The 13,758-nt window shown below is 41.0% G+C and overlaps 3 protein-coding genes across 7 annotated transcripts; 2 read left to right on the top strand and 1 right to left on the bottom strand.

Annotated features, from left to right (window-relative positions):
* Nucleotides 1–1,543: 1,543 nt before the first annotated feature.
* On the top strand, nucleotides 1,544–5,312 carry nudt13 (nudix (nucleoside diphosphate linked moiety X)-type motif 13). 2 transcript variants are annotated; one of them, XM_035751730.1, is made up of 9 exons: nucleotides 1,544–1,653; nucleotides 2,197–2,294; nucleotides 2,407–2,549; nucleotides 2,783–2,890; nucleotides 3,062–3,168; nucleotides 3,286–3,411; nucleotides 3,567–3,678; nucleotides 3,890–4,044; nucleotides 4,626–5,312. In XM_035751730.1, the coding sequence occupies exons 2-9, from the start codon at nucleotides 2,215–2,217 to the stop codon at nucleotides 4,815–4,817; spliced, it is 1,023 nt and encodes a 340-aa protein (XP_035607623.1). In that variant the 5' UTR covers nucleotides 1,544–1,653; nucleotides 2,197–2,214; the 3' UTR covers nucleotides 4,818–5,312. The 2 variants fall into 2 exon arrangements, with proteins under 2 accessions (XP_035607623.1, XP_035607634.1); XM_035751741.1 differs by having other exon boundaries at nucleotides 1,554–1,653; nucleotides 2,145–2,294.
* A 106-nt stretch (nucleotides 5,313–5,418) lies between these two features.
* Nucleotides 5,419–8,116, bottom strand: dnajc9 (DnaJ (Hsp40) homolog, subfamily C, member 9). 4 transcript variants are annotated; one of them, XM_035751785.2, is made up of 6 exons: nucleotides 7,974–8,116; nucleotides 7,131–7,322; nucleotides 6,852–6,992; nucleotides 6,385–6,639; nucleotides 6,128–6,211; nucleotides 5,419–6,011 (listed from the first exon to the last, which is right to left on the bottom strand). In XM_035751785.2, exons 2-6 carry the CDS (start codon nucleotides 7,302–7,304, stop codon nucleotides 5,901–5,903), a joined length of 765 nt encoding a protein of 254 aa, XP_035607678.1. In that variant the 5' UTR covers nucleotides 7,305–7,322; nucleotides 7,974–8,116; the 3' UTR covers nucleotides 5,419–5,900. The 4 variants fall into 4 exon arrangements, with proteins under 4 accessions (XP_035607678.1, XP_035607670.1, XP_035607661.1 ...); XM_035751777.2 differs by having other exon boundaries at nucleotides 7,835–7,978; XM_035751768.2 differs by lacking the exon at nucleotides 7,974–8,116 and adding an exon at nucleotides 7,730–7,936.
* Nucleotides 8,117–8,175: 59 nt separating this feature from the next.
* LOC118368022 (zinc finger protein 501-like) lies at nucleotides 8,176–12,536 on the top strand. The gene is made up of 5 exons (XM_035751720.2): nucleotides 8,176–8,537; nucleotides 9,806–9,983; nucleotides 10,102–10,160; nucleotides 10,634–10,736; nucleotides 10,870–12,536. The coding sequence occupies exons 1-5, from the start codon at nucleotides 8,346–8,348 to the stop codon at nucleotides 11,916–11,918; spliced, it is 1,581 nt and encodes a 526-aa protein (XP_035607613.1). The 5' UTR covers nucleotides 8,176–8,345; the 3' UTR covers nucleotides 11,919–12,536.
* The last annotated feature ends 1,222 nt before the right edge of the window (nucleotides 12,537–13,758 follow it).

Below are 13,758 nucleotides of genomic sequence, written 5' to 3'. Positions count from 1 at the left end.
CAAACAAAATCTTATTTACAAAATGACAGCTTTAATATTGTTGCATGTTGCGTTTATATTTTTTGTTCAGTGTATATATACAGTGTATATGAAGTACCAGTCAAAAGTTTGGACTTACCTACTCATTCCAGTATTTTTCTTTATTTTTACATTTTTTTTACATTGTAGAATAATAGTGAAGACATCAAAACTATGAAATAACACATATGGAATCATGTAGTAACTAAAAATGTGTTAAACAAATCAAGATATATTTTATATTTGAGGTTCTTCAAAGTAGCCACCAAGACGGAGCCTTGATGACAGCTTTGCACACTCTTGGCATTCTCTCAACCAGCTTCATGAGGTAGTCACCTGGAATGCATTTCAATTAATAGGTGTGCCTTGTTAAAAGTCAATTTGTGGAATTTCTTTCCTTCTTAATGCATTTGAGCCAATCAGTGGTGTTGTGAGAAGGTAGGGGTGATATACAGAAGATAGCCCTATTTGATAAAAGACCAAGCCCATGTTACGGCAATAACAGCTGAAATAAGCAAAGAGAAATGACAGTCCATCATTACTTTAAGACATCAAGGTCAGTCAATACGGAACAGGTCAAGAACTTTGAAGGTTTCTTAAAGTGCAGTCGCAAAAACCCTCAAGTGCTATGATGAAACTGGCTCTGACGAGGACCGCCACAGGAAAGGAAGACCCAGAGATACCTCTGCTGCAGGGGATAAGTTCGTTAGAGTTACCAGCCTCAGAAATTGCATCCCAAATAAATGCTTCACAGAGTTCAAGTAACACATCTCAACATCAACTGTTCCGAGGAGACTGTGTGAAGAAAATGGGCCTGAACAGCGAGGACAGCCTGGTGACTACTAAAGGACTAATATTAATAAGAGACTTGCTTGGGCCAAGGAACATGAGCAATGGCCATTAGACCGGTGGAAATCTGTCCTTTGGTTTAATGAGATTTTTGGTTCCAACCGCCATGTCTTTGTGAGACACAGAGTAGGTGAACGGATGATCTCTGCATGTGTGGTTCCCACTGTGAAGCATGGATGAGGAGGTGTGATGGTGTGGGGGTACGGTGCTGGTGACACTGTCTGTGATTTATTTAGAATTCAAGGCACACTTAACCAGCATGGCTACCACAGCATTCTGCAGCGATACGCCATCCCATCTGGTTTACGCTTAGTGGGACTATCAATTGTTTTTAAACAGGACAATGACCCAACACACCTCCAGGCTGTGTAAAGGCTATTTGACCAAGACGGAGCATGATGGAGTGCTGCATTAGATGACCTGGCCTCCACAATCACCCGACCTCAACCCAATTGAGTTGGACCGCAGAGTGAAGGAAAAGCAGCCAAGAAGTGGTCAGCATATGTGGGTTAATATGATAGTATGATGATAGTATGATAGTATGATAGTTAATTATTGCAACACAAAATAATCTTATCCATTGCCATTTTCCAATAAAAAACAACTCAACTACAGATGAATGAGGGAAAATTATATTTCACTCCACTATTACAGAGAAGATATACCCTCTGTCAGTGGCAGAGGTCGCTGCACGCTCTGTCTGTTAACACGTTTGGTCTCTGTGCCTTGACGCAAGTTGTTTTCCCTTTCTATTTTTTTCGTTTGAGGATTTGGACTGCAAGCAAGGTGAATTTAGATTTATTTTGTCTTACGGTATCACGTTTTCAGTTTAGTTTAGCCTAGGAGTGGTTTGGCAAGAACTTGTGCCGCACATAGTAGACATTACGAAACAACCTCCATTTTGAAGTCCTAAAGAGTCGGTACAACGTTTAGGCTACTGTCAGAGTGCACTGTCCTCTACATGAACATATACGTGAAGGACAACACTCAAATGCAAAGAATATGACTGCAATAACATACTTGTACATAAATTGATTGAGATGTGGTTTCACTGCATTTATTTAATTATGTTTAAAACGAAATGTTTCTTACTAGAACTCACCACGATATGGCTTCTTTGGCAGGCTCTGCTCCATTGGAACCAGAGCTCAGCCCCCTGGTTAAGCCAGAACAGCGCTACAAAGACAGTTTCCACTATCATCTACTTTGTGTTTCACCTTGATTCCTTTTAATTTGTTTACATGTAATATTTATTTGTATTGCGTTCATTATTTCAGATGTTCTACACAATACAACTCACCTGGGACCAATTGTTCTCATTGTATGTAGATCTGTGGGACCCTAAACATGCTCCAGCCACTGAGGATTCTCTTCAGACCCAAGTGGATGGTCTCACGGTCCTCCGCCAGCTATGTGTCCAGGATGAGGTCAGTTCAGTCAACTGTCAGATATACCCACCCATTTAATAAACATACTGCAAGTTAGATAACGGTTGAATGGGATTACATTCATGCTAAAGTTATGGCATGTCTGATTTAGGCACTTGAATAAGATAAAGGAGGAGGATGTGGCATGTCGAGCAGCATTGCAGTCTGGGAATATTTTCCTCTATCACAAACTGGCTCCTCTACTGCGGCGGACTGACAGTGGAATATACCAGCTCCCAGCTCTCCAGACCAAAGGTATTGTATGGCCAGATGATTAGTGCCATTGGAGCTAGGATTGAGACTAACTGTATATAACAAGGACAGCCCCCTCTCACTTCAGAATCCACTAAATTGAGAGTGACATTATTGCAATGACATAATAGAAATGGGCATTTCTTGACAGGAACAACTTTCAACAGAGATGTACCTGTAAATACCAACACAAACATGTAGTATGCACGTCATGGAAATACATTTGTTCCTCTCAGATGTAGAAGAGATTTTGGAAAAGCTTGGAGAGGACAAGGAGATGGTGAAGGAATCCATTCTCATCAACTGCACTGAACAGAACGAAGCACAGTTCTCCTTTGATGTTGGTACGAGAACATCCAGACATGTAATACATTACTTCAGGGAACATACAGTTAGTTGGTACATCAAATTCCCATCTGGAATAATAATCTATCTCGTTCTCCACCTACAGTACATTGTCCTCTGTGTCTCTTGGGTCAGACGACAGGTTGACCGACTGTCTCTCTGTGCTGTAGGGGCGATTGAGCAGGCTGCTGTGGAGGAGCTGTGTAGAGGAACCTTCGTAGACCTGAGGAAAGCCTTCTTCCTACTGAGAGGTTCTGAGGCACCGCTTGTAGCCAGAGTGGGTATTGGAGTCAAGTCTCCAATCTAGTGTTGCAATGTGTTTTTCTAGTATTGTATTATACCGTGTGTCTCTCTGTGTTTGCTATAATACCTGGGTGTATGTTTTGATCGTCAGGGGCAGGCGCTCCTTCGCTGGCACCAGACCAATGGCTTCTGCAGCTCCACTGGGCAGCCCACCCAAAGGAACCAGTCTGGCAGTCAGCGTGTGTGTCACAGCAGTGGGATCACTTATTACCCTAAGGTAAGAAACAGGGCTTATCTAGCAAATATAAAAGGTCAATCAGCTATTTAACAGCTCTCATATCACATTGGATTTTCATCATGAAATAGAGTAGTTAGTACATTTCCCCAAGCTGGGTGAAAAGTAGTTCTGTTGTGTCTCTTGTTTTTCTACAGATGTCTCCGGTGGTGATCGTACTGGTGTCTGATGGGAAACGGTGTTTGCTGGCGAGGCAGTCCACCTTTCCACGGGGGATGTACAGTGCACTGGCAGGCTTCTGTGACATTGGTGAGTCTCATGCCGCACATTTCAAACCAATGAGGCATGTGTATTGACTATTTATAACATGTCTATTACATAGGCTACATCCAGTCCTAATATGCTACCCAGATGTAAACAGCCTGAGAGATGTAACTCACTTATCCATAACTGTACTTGTTAAGACTAATATATTACTGTTGGCATAAGCACTGGTATAGGTTCCTGAATGTGTCAACAGGTGAGACCATGGAGGAGGCACTCCGCAGGGAGATAGCTGAGGAGGTGGGGCTGGAGGTGGAGTCTATCCAGTACTCAGGCTCTCAGCACTGGCCCTTCCCACAGAGCTCCTTCATGGTGGCCTGTCACGCCACCGTCAACCCAGACAAGACACACGTCAGTCAATGGCTGCCTCACTATTCTAACTTTCTCTGCGTTCATACATTCATTTGCCTTGAGTGTGAGCAAGACATCTAGACGAAGCCTTCTCCACAGGCCTGGACTAACCAAATCTGGGGCCTAGGTCCAAACATTTTTTGACCTATTTCTGGGTGGCAGAGAGAAGATTTTGCAGTTCTAAAGCTAATTTCCTGCAATTCTACACATTTTGCCATGGGCCAGAGATAAAGTGTTACAATTTTAAAGCAGATTTTCTGCAATTCTACACATTTTGTCATGGTTAATGCAGGGTTCATATGTTATTTCAGTTACTCAAACATAAAAGCAGGTCGGTAATCCAACCCTGCTTATCCATTGTTGTACATTTAGTGTCCAATAACTGCCAGATCACATTTGTTTTGTTCAATTGTTTTTTGTTCATTTTATTTTTAAGGAGACTTTGAGATTATACTTGTAATAAAAAAGCTCTATATAAAGAAAATATTTTCCATGTCAATACAGTGTACATTGAAATAAATAACATAAGTTGAAAACTGAATTAATTATACGTTGCTGATCTGAACTGCTTTGCCTAACAGGTCAGTGTGGATAAGGTGGAGTTAGAGGATGCACGGTGGTTCAGCCTAGAGGAAGTCCAAGAGGCGCTGACGATCAAGGCACCACCACGGAACAACAAAGGAGAGCCTACTGTGTTCTGGGTCCCACCAAGCTACGCCATAGCTAACCGGTTGATCCAGGAATGGGCCAATCAACAACACCTCAAATCATAGCAAGATGGGTGGACAACAGAGAGCATCAAAGCTGCAAATACACCACACAGATGATTTTAGAAGACCAGGCAGGAACTGTACTGTTTAAGTGCTTGGTAACACACAGACGGGAATGAAACATACAGGTCGAGAACAGACATGGGGGGAACTGACAGGAAATACATCTCACTTGAGGAAAAAAAGCATTTGACCAGGACATTGTGTTTCAAAAGATACTGCAATACCATCAAAGGGCTTGGCTTATAGCTAACATTTTTTATTCTTATTATATATATACACTGTAAAGGACATTTTTGCATACATTTAATTGTGTGATCACTAGGCCTTTATGAAGTTTAAACTGTTGATTTTGTTTAAATACTGTAACTACCTCCACAGTATTGCAATGATTCTCAAAATGATTTACAAAGTGAATGGTTGTAAGTGTATCAGTACTGTAATAATATCATACTTGTATGTACAGATAACTAAATTAATAAAACCATAAAACCTAAACTGATGTTTTTTTCAGCCTGATTGGTGTATGTACAGAAACTAACTGAATAAAACCATAAAGCCTAAACATACATATTTTAAGCCTGCTGTTTCCACCAAGAGAGACTGAACGTTTTGGACGCTTTTATTTTTTGACTTACAAACCAAATACATTTAAGTGCAATGTGAAAAATAAAATAATCCTTAAGGGCTATACATAAAACCAATCGGCAACATTACATCACAATGTCTTGATAATGTGTTGTTGCTACATAACCATCTAGGCCACTGGTTACAGAAGCTAGTATGATAAGACTTTCCGTTACCAAGTAAATCGTTTTTTTTATTTATTTTTTTATTAAATCTTTGGAAATATACATATGACTTCTTTCATAGTGACACCCCCCCATATATATATAGGCACATCCCCTGCCACTCAAATCATCGGACCATGTTTAGGTCCTAAGTGACTTATGAACAGAATATCATCTTTCACTATGACAGAGTGGTCTCAAGAACTGTCTTTGCGCAGGATCAACTTTTAATCATAACATATAATGAAAACAGATGACTGTTAGCAACATCGCAGAGGTGAGTTAGAAAAAAAAGTTACTTCTTTCCCTTCCTTCCTGAGGAGGAGCTTGGTCTTTTCTTGCAGTACTTTGCCTCCAGGTTATCCATAAAATTGTTAAAGCCTGCCTCTTTTGACTTCTGATTTTTCTGAAATAAAAGAAAAGGAGGGGGATAAGAGATACATAACCAATGGCAGCTTCGAAAAAAGGTCAGTAATGGTTTTACAGTTACGTTGTACCACGTTGGTCAACTAACTGTCTCACCTTGATCATGGCCACCAGGCTGTCCTCGCTGTTCAGGCCCATCTCTTTCTGCATCTCCTCTGCCTCTTTACGCTCTTTATCGGCCTGGAAACACAATGACACAAACATTGACAGCTGCAATGGTGACCATACTGATGTTCACCTGTATAAGTTAGCTATGTGTCTGTGATAAGAGCATGAGATAAAACAAACTCAAAATGCACTGAGGGATATATATATATATATAGAGAGAGAGAGTGGTGGATTAGTTCACACACCTTGCGTTTGCGGCTGCTTTTCTTCTTAGCACTCTCGTTGGTGAAAGCCTTGTGAGCTAGCAGCACCTTGGAGTCGATGGCGCACTGGAGGACGGCTCTGATCCGTGGTTCGTCCTCCTGGGTGGCACACAGCACGTTCTCCATGATCATGTCCATGTCGCCCTTGTGCTCCTCATAGACCCGCATCAGATCATGCTTTTCTTCCTCAGAGTCCTTGTAGGACTTCTCAAAGTTCAGGATATCTTGAAGTGTGATCTGCAAAGAGAATGCACAGTCTTGACATAACTGATCATGTCCAGGCATGGGACTTTCTGAATGTACAGTGTTAATTCATTGTAGCTGAGATTTTAATTTAAGGCTGCAGAATGTGAAAACTGTGCAAGGCGGATGTGAAGACTTTCACTAGGCACTGAATGTATCCATTTGTAACTTGCACTGGGGGAAAAATGCTTAACTTGAAGTCCTACCTTAGGAAACATTGTTCTCCAATATTCTTCCCAGTTACGATCTTGGTCAAGTGAGTCGGACTCCTCGTCTACTATGCCCTGCTCGTCGTAAATGGCCCTTTGGTCTTTGTCACTCAAGACTGCATACACCTTCCCTAGAGTCTAGTAACACATCAAGATATCAAACAGGACAGAAACTTATCATCGGACACCTGCTCCTCCCAATATATCAACCAAGGTTTTTAAAGGTAAACAAACGTTCACACATTATTTTTTTAATGTAAGTGTTGTCTTGCCTACCTGGAACTTGGCAGTGGCTTGCCCGTCACCTGGTGATCTGTCAGGGTGGACTTGTAGTGAGACTTTATAATAACCCCGTCGAACCTCTGCCTCCGATGCATCTTTTGTGACACCGATTACATCATAAAGGTTTGACGTCTTGAACAGCTCCTCACATTGATCCAGTAAACCCATGTCTGCTTCCCCTAGCAACTAGGACCAATAAAGAAAAATGCAACATAAAATGTAAACAATGTGTGAGGAATTAACTGGCAGTGATATAGCTAATGTAACTAGCCAACTAACGTTACGCTATCCCCCTTAACGTTACTATTTCTGGCTCTCTTTCTGCCCAGACAGTAGCGTCTCTCTCAAATTCACTTCCACAAAACAATAACCAAACGCACAAAGTCGGAGCTACAACCGCACAACATCGTCAATAACATGACTGTCAATTTCAATAATTTAGCTTGTCGCTCAACGTTAACTAGCTAGCTAGATTGCGCTACTTAGCGAGCAGCTGATGCTAGCTAGCTAACGTAAATATCTCACTGACACTGGAACTGGCCCCGGCCTCTACCTACAGAAATTGTGGAACTAGCTATTCCGACTGGACATACCAACAAAAATAAGAATGTCTCCCAACTCACGCGTCCTTTGACTGGAGTGAATGACAGGTTATTATTGTGATTGTGTCCGTGTCTTTTGGATAGCAAGCTAGGTACCTTTCTAGCTCCCAATTGTCAACAAGCAAGCAGCTCTCTACAAAATTTGGCGCGGTATTTGCGTCATCGTATAATTCATATGAGCGCGCCACAGGATTTCGAAACAGCCTCTTCAAAGATTCTCAATGCCCTTGATTACCAGATGCCCGATGTTTAAATGCCAAAGTAAATAAACGTATGGGGTTTCCTGGAAGGTCAAGTATTAAATAAACAAAATAATCACATTACAGTGTGTTTGAATAAGGTAATGTACAACTTGGTAGCTTTCAAAATATAGTAGCTGTCTCTTTAATAAACTCAACTCCCTTCTAAACCGGAACTAGAAGTTTGGAGTTCACAAAATACTTCCGTGTGAGCACATTCACAAATAAAAGAGTCTCTGTACTCCTAATTAATCAAATATATTGATGTACTAGCTTCACCTGTATGTGGTATTGTCTTAATATTTCATAAATGCTAATCTAAAAGAGTGGTCAATTAGCTAAGCTCGTGATAAACACCAACAAACAGAATGTCAAATTTCATCGCGTTGCAGACCCAGTTGGCCTCTGTCATGGAGACCCTTGTTCACGCGGCGGTGGCCGAACTAGGTAAACTTGTAGAGGACAGTTCTGTTTTCGTGTTCAGCCTGGAACTGACCCAGGGGCTTAGCGAGGATGAAGAATTATCGGCAAAAGTGCAGACGGAGAGTCAGAATAAGATGGTAAGTCACCATGAGTGAGAGAGGAAAGGCCTAGCAGCTGGCTAGGATACTGAAGCAAGCTAGCTAGCTTTTCCCTTAACACAGATCAGTTGTCCAATAGGGCATCATGTTTATTAACAGTTACAGGTGGCAGATACCATGGAAAGGGGCATGCATGAATACAATAGCCACCCTCAATCTATTCATGGTATGTTTTGAAATAATACATTGGTTATCACTACAGCATCACTACTCTGGACGGCTCTGACTTAGAATACGTGGACAACTACAAATACCTGGGTGTCTGGTTAGACTGTAAACTATCCTTCCAGACTCACATTAAGCAGCTCCAATCCAAAATTAGATCTAGAATCGGATTCCTATATCGCAACAAAGCATCCTTCACTCATGCTGCCAAACATCCATACGTAGAATGTATGCACACATGACTGTAAGTCGCTTTGGATAAAAGCGTCAGCTAAATGGCATATATTAACATACCCTCGTAAAACTGACCATCCTTCCGAGCCCCATACACTACCCACCATTGCGACCTGTACGCTCTCGTTGGTTGGCCCTCGCTTCATACTTGTTGCCAAACCCACTTGCTACAGGTTATCTACAAGTCTCTGCTAGGTAAAGCCCCGCCGTATCTCAGCTCACTGGTCACCATAGCAGCACCCACTCGTAACACGTGCTCCAGCAGGTATATCTCACTGGTCACCCCCAAAGCCAATTCCTCCTTTGGTCGTCTTTCCTTCCAGTTCTCTGCTGCCCATGACTGGAATGAATTGCAAAAATCTCTGAAGCTGGAGACTCACATCTCCCTCACTAGCTTTAAGCACTAGTTGTCAGAGCAGCTTACAGATCACTGCACCTGTACATAGCCCATCTGCAAACAGCCCATCTATCTACCTACCTCATCCCCATACTGCTATTTATTTATTTATTTAGCTCATTTGCACCCCAGTATCTCTACCTGCACATTCATCTTCTGCCGATCTACCATTCCAGTGTTTAATTGCTATATTGTAATTACTTCGCCACCATGGCCTATTTATTTCCTTAACTTACCTCATTTGCACTCCTTGTATATAGACTTTCTGTTTTCTTTTGTTCTACTGTATTATTGACTGTATGTTTTGTTTATTCCATGTGTAACTCTGTGTTGTATGTGTCGAATTGCTATGCTTTATCTTGGCCAGGTTGCAGTTGCAAATGAGAACTTGTTCTCAACTAGCCTACCTGGTTAAATAAAGGTAAAATAAAATAATCTCTTTCATTTACAGACAGACTTTGCCACAATCATGGAGGTACTGGGCAATGAGGCATTGGGTAAAATAATGAAAATTGTGGATGATACAAAGTTTTTGATGGACTTTGAATCCAAGTCCTTCAAAGGCCATAGAGGGAAAAAAGCCAAACCACAAGCGAGCATCTTGAATATTCTGTCAGTTGGAGGAATGGGTAAGTAACAGATGTTTTTATTTCTTTATCTGTTGCACTACAAGAAAAACTAAAAAGTACTAGCTTCACCTGAAGAAGAACTACCTATTTATGCCTCACTTCTCTTTCATTGTTGCAGCGGAGGAACATTCTTATGGCGGAAGTGGTAAATCTGTGGCGCAAACTATTTCAATGGAGGTAAGCTCTTTGCAGATTGCTTCAAGAGTCATGGAATTGTTATCAAATGAAATTTTATTTATCACATGCGCTGAAATACAACCGGTGTAGACCTTACAGTGAAATGCTTACTTACAAGCCCTTAACCAACAATGTAGTTTGAAGAAAAACACCCCCCCCAAAAAATAAAAGTAGCAAATAATTTAAGAGTAGCAGTAAAATAACAATAGCCAGACTATATACAGGGGGTACCGGTACAGAGTCAATGCGCTGGGGTACCGGTTAGTCGAGGTAATTTGTTAAGAGCCCATAAAACTGCAGCCATCCCCTCCGGTGCCATTATCACAATGTAATAGTTTCTGCAAACACTTTGGCTGGTTTCAATAGGCAAACCATTAAATGTTTGTAGTCTGTGTCCATTCTGTGCCATTTCTATAATATGATTCAATTATGCTCCACATTTTCACACCTAATCAATCTGTTTGTGCTGGTAGTCTGCAGATGTGGAGGAATTGGACACACCAGAATCTCCCCTTGTCTTGGCTGTTTCTGTCAAAGACGAGCATGGGCAAATAGACCTGGGGGCCATTGCAGAGAGTAAGTATAAAGCAAGTACTTGTGTCTTGACAGTGCATAAGATCAGCCCATATCATAGTATTAACTGCCACCTGAGATGATATTCTTTTCATGGATATTTTGTTCACGGACATGTTTTATGCATGTCTTACAGGAGCTGCCGATGATGCTTTTGCAGGGAACTCTTCTTCAGAGCACCAGTATGGTATGATTAGCGATGGCCCCCTGGTGAACCCCACAGACATCCTATTGGAGACTTTGTTTGCCCAAAAGAAGCTCTTCATTTGCACAGAGTGTGGGAAAAGTTTCTCCACGCAGAGTAACCTCAAATCCCACCAGCGACTTCACACTGGCGAGAAACCATTTGTGTGCATGTTCTGCAACAAAGCATTTGCCCACAAACAGAGTTGTAATGATCACATCCGCACCCACACTGGTGAGAAGCCCTTCATATGTGGCGTGTGTGGGAAATGCTTCGGCAAGCAGGCGCACCTCAAGACCCATTCGATAATCCACACGGGTGAAAAGCCTTACAGCTGCACTGTGTGTGGCAAGAGCTTCAACCTGGCTCAGAATCTGTCTAGACACCAGCAAATTCACACGGGAGAGAAAATCTTCACCTGTTTACTGTGCGGGAAAGGCTTCACACGCGCTGTAACACTGAAGACCCATCAACTCATTCACACTGGACAAAAGCCCTTCAAGTGTATTCAGTGTGAGAAGAGTTTCCGCCACGCTGTCAATCTGAAGAACCACCAGCGTATTCATACAGGCGTCAGGCCATTTAGTTGTGACTTGTGTGGCAAGACATTCCGTCAATCGGTTAATCTTAAAATACACAAGCGCATCCACACTGGAGAGAGGCCATATATCTGCACAGAATGCGGCAAGACCTTCAGTCAGCAGAGTAGTCTCATGTCTCACGGACGCACCCACTCTAACGAGAGACCTTTCCAGTGTAGCTTCTGCGAGAAAAGATTCAACAACGCCAACAGTCTGAAGTTGCACCAGAGAATCCATACAGGAGAGAAGCCGTACAGCTGTGAAATCTGTGGGAAGACCTTCAGTCAGGGCAGTCATCTTCGAACACACAAGAGGCATGTCCACGCAGGAGGGAAACAGTACATCTGTGATAAATGTGGGAAGAGGTATTCAGACAAACGGAATCTTAAGATGCACAAATGTGTTTATGCCTCAACCTAACATAGTGATGGGCAAACGGTTTCAATCTTTGAGAGGCTTTTGTTGTCGATTGCGTTGCTGTTAAAGAGAGTCTTGGAAGACTGGCACGTTAATCTCTAGGGGAACCCCCTTCAACTTGATTTTAGCCTTGGCAAAAATGTTTTGTTTGTTTTTTATGAAATAGGATTTGCTGTCAGGAGCTAGGTGTTTTTGTTCCCATTTAAGCAATTATGAAAAGTAAACTAGTAAAACGCAGAAACCAAATATGCCTATGTTGAATAATGTAATGTTAGTGTATACTGTACATAATCATGCAACTTTTATAAGATCAGTTATTTAGCTTAAATAAGCATATAGCTAACATTTTGCAGCCAGAGATTCATTGATATTATTTGGAAAAAGCCTGTAAAACTGAATCTGGAGGTTGGGCTATGAAAAAGCTGTAGGTTTTGTATTATAACAGAACCGCTCAGCTGACTAGCCTGTACTTCCACAACATCAGTCAGATTGAATTTGTTTACCACATGTACTTGTTTCTTAAAGACCCAGTGCAGGCTAAATAAAATGTTCCTGTGTTTATATCATATTGTACAATAGCTGATGAAAAAAAATAAAAATAAATTGTGTTATTTCCTGATAGTTGCTGGTTGAAAATACAATCTACACATGACCATCTAATCTGCAATTTTGCATGTGTGGGAGTTTTGCGCTTTCCATGGTGACATCAACATGGGGTATATCGGTTAATAGACCAATAACAAAGCGTTCCAAACCTCTCTGCCAATAACAGATAGTTTTCCCCTCACTCTGACAACTCCTAGCAAAATTATTTATTGAGTAACTTTTTTTTCCTAATAGCAATTTGTCAATTTTATTGAAAATCTATTGTAGTAAGGCACTTAATTGTTGCCCAGAAATGATTTGATATTGATATAAAAAAGTCTGCATTGGGCCTTTTTAAGGTTTTCTACAGACTATTTTATAGCCTTTATTTTCTATACTTTATGATGTAAATGAGACAAATCAACACATATGTAGTGGGAGGGAACAAATTGGTTAAAAAAATATCACATTAAATTACAGGAATGTAATCAATAAAGACATGCAATGCTGCAATGTTTGGCATTTCACCTGTGTGAACTGTGTTTCAGTTATGGATTCACATTCAAATGGAAACCATACTATGTTGCGTTATTGCTGTCCAAATCACAGCTAATGACATTTGATGAATGAATGATAAACTCAGTTGAAAAGTTGACATTTGCAGTTGCAGAACTTTTTGAGGCTCATTTTGGTGATTAAAATTGATTTTGGTTGGTTTTCATATTTTATTTTTCCCTATTTTTTTTAATTATTTAAGTATGTGATAACACTGTTAACCTAGACATTAGTCTGGGCTGTTGCAAAGCTGGATATTTGACACGTTTAAATAATAAATCCTTTATTGCTTCCAAAAAATTATTATATTGCATTTCACCGGATGTATAAATGTGAAGCATCCGCTTGGCGTTTCCTCTCACTACCAGCCCAGTGGGAGAAATTGGAACGAGATGGATTTTCTGCACATTTTCTCATCGATTAAACGTTTGATGTCAATACAGTTTTCTGTTTGCAAAACTAAAATATGTTCTGTACAGAGTGAACTAATTTTTGTAGAAATTACCCTTTGCAAAAGATGTTTAAAAAAATAGCGTTTATGAGTGAAAAGGCGAATTGAGTTATTACACACATTCGAATCACAGAGTCTGCGTTCCCTAACGGAAATATGCAAATTATTTTCTAGAACACACCAATAGGATCTCGCTAGCTCGTGCTTGGCTCTGCCCACCTCCCTGTTTGTTCTGCCCACTATGACTAATTT

This window comes from Oncorhynchus keta, chromosome 3, assembly GCF_023373465.1.
Source record: "Oncorhynchus keta strain PuntledgeMale-10-30-2019 chromosome 3, Oket_V2, whole genome shotgun sequence".
NCBI classification, from domain to species: domain Eukaryota; kingdom Metazoa; phylum Chordata; class Actinopteri; order Salmoniformes; family Salmonidae; genus Oncorhynchus; species Oncorhynchus keta.
The sequence above is the reverse complement of the archived record's forward strand: the minus strand, read 5'-3'. Positions and strand labels throughout refer to the sequence as shown.

Bases quoted from the DNA above. Each gene is read 5' to 3' on its own strand.
- nudt13 (XM_035751730.1), top strand. From the start codon at position 2,215: ATGCTCCAGCCACTGAGGATTCTCTTCAGACCCAAGTGGATGGTCTCA. The intron at 2,295-2,406 runs GTCAGTTCAGTC...TGTCTGATTTAG, and splicing joins AGCTATGTGTCCAGGATGAG to GCACTTGAATAAGATAAAGG. The intron at 3,169-3,285 runs GTGGGTATTGGA...TTTGATCGTCAG, and splicing joins AGGCACCGCTTGTAGCCAGA to GGGCAGGCGCTCCTTCGCTG.
- dnajc9 (XM_035751785.2), bottom strand. From the start codon at position 7,304: ATGGGTTTACTGGATCAATGTGAGGAGCTGTTCAAGACGTCAAACCTT. The intron at 6,993-7,130 runs GTAGGCAAGACA...ATGTGTTACTAG, and splicing joins AAGCCACTGCCAAGTTCCAG to ACTCTAGGGAAGGTGTATGC. The intron at 6,012-6,127 runs GTGAGACAGTTA...CTTTTATTTCAG, and splicing joins GCCTGGTGGCCATGATCAAG to AAAAATCAGAAGTCAAAAGA.
- LOC118368022 (XM_035751720.2), top strand. From the start codon at position 8,346: ATGTCAAATTTCATCGCGTTGCAGACCCAGTTGGCCTCTGTCATGGAG. The intron at 9,984-10,101 runs GTAAGTAACAGA...TCATTGTTGCAG, and splicing joins TCTGTCAGTTGGAGGAATGG to CGGAGGAACATTCTTATGGC. The intron at 10,161-10,633 runs GTAAGCTCTTTG...TTGTGCTGGTAG, and splicing joins CGCAAACTATTTCAATGGAG to TCTGCAGATGTGGAGGAATT.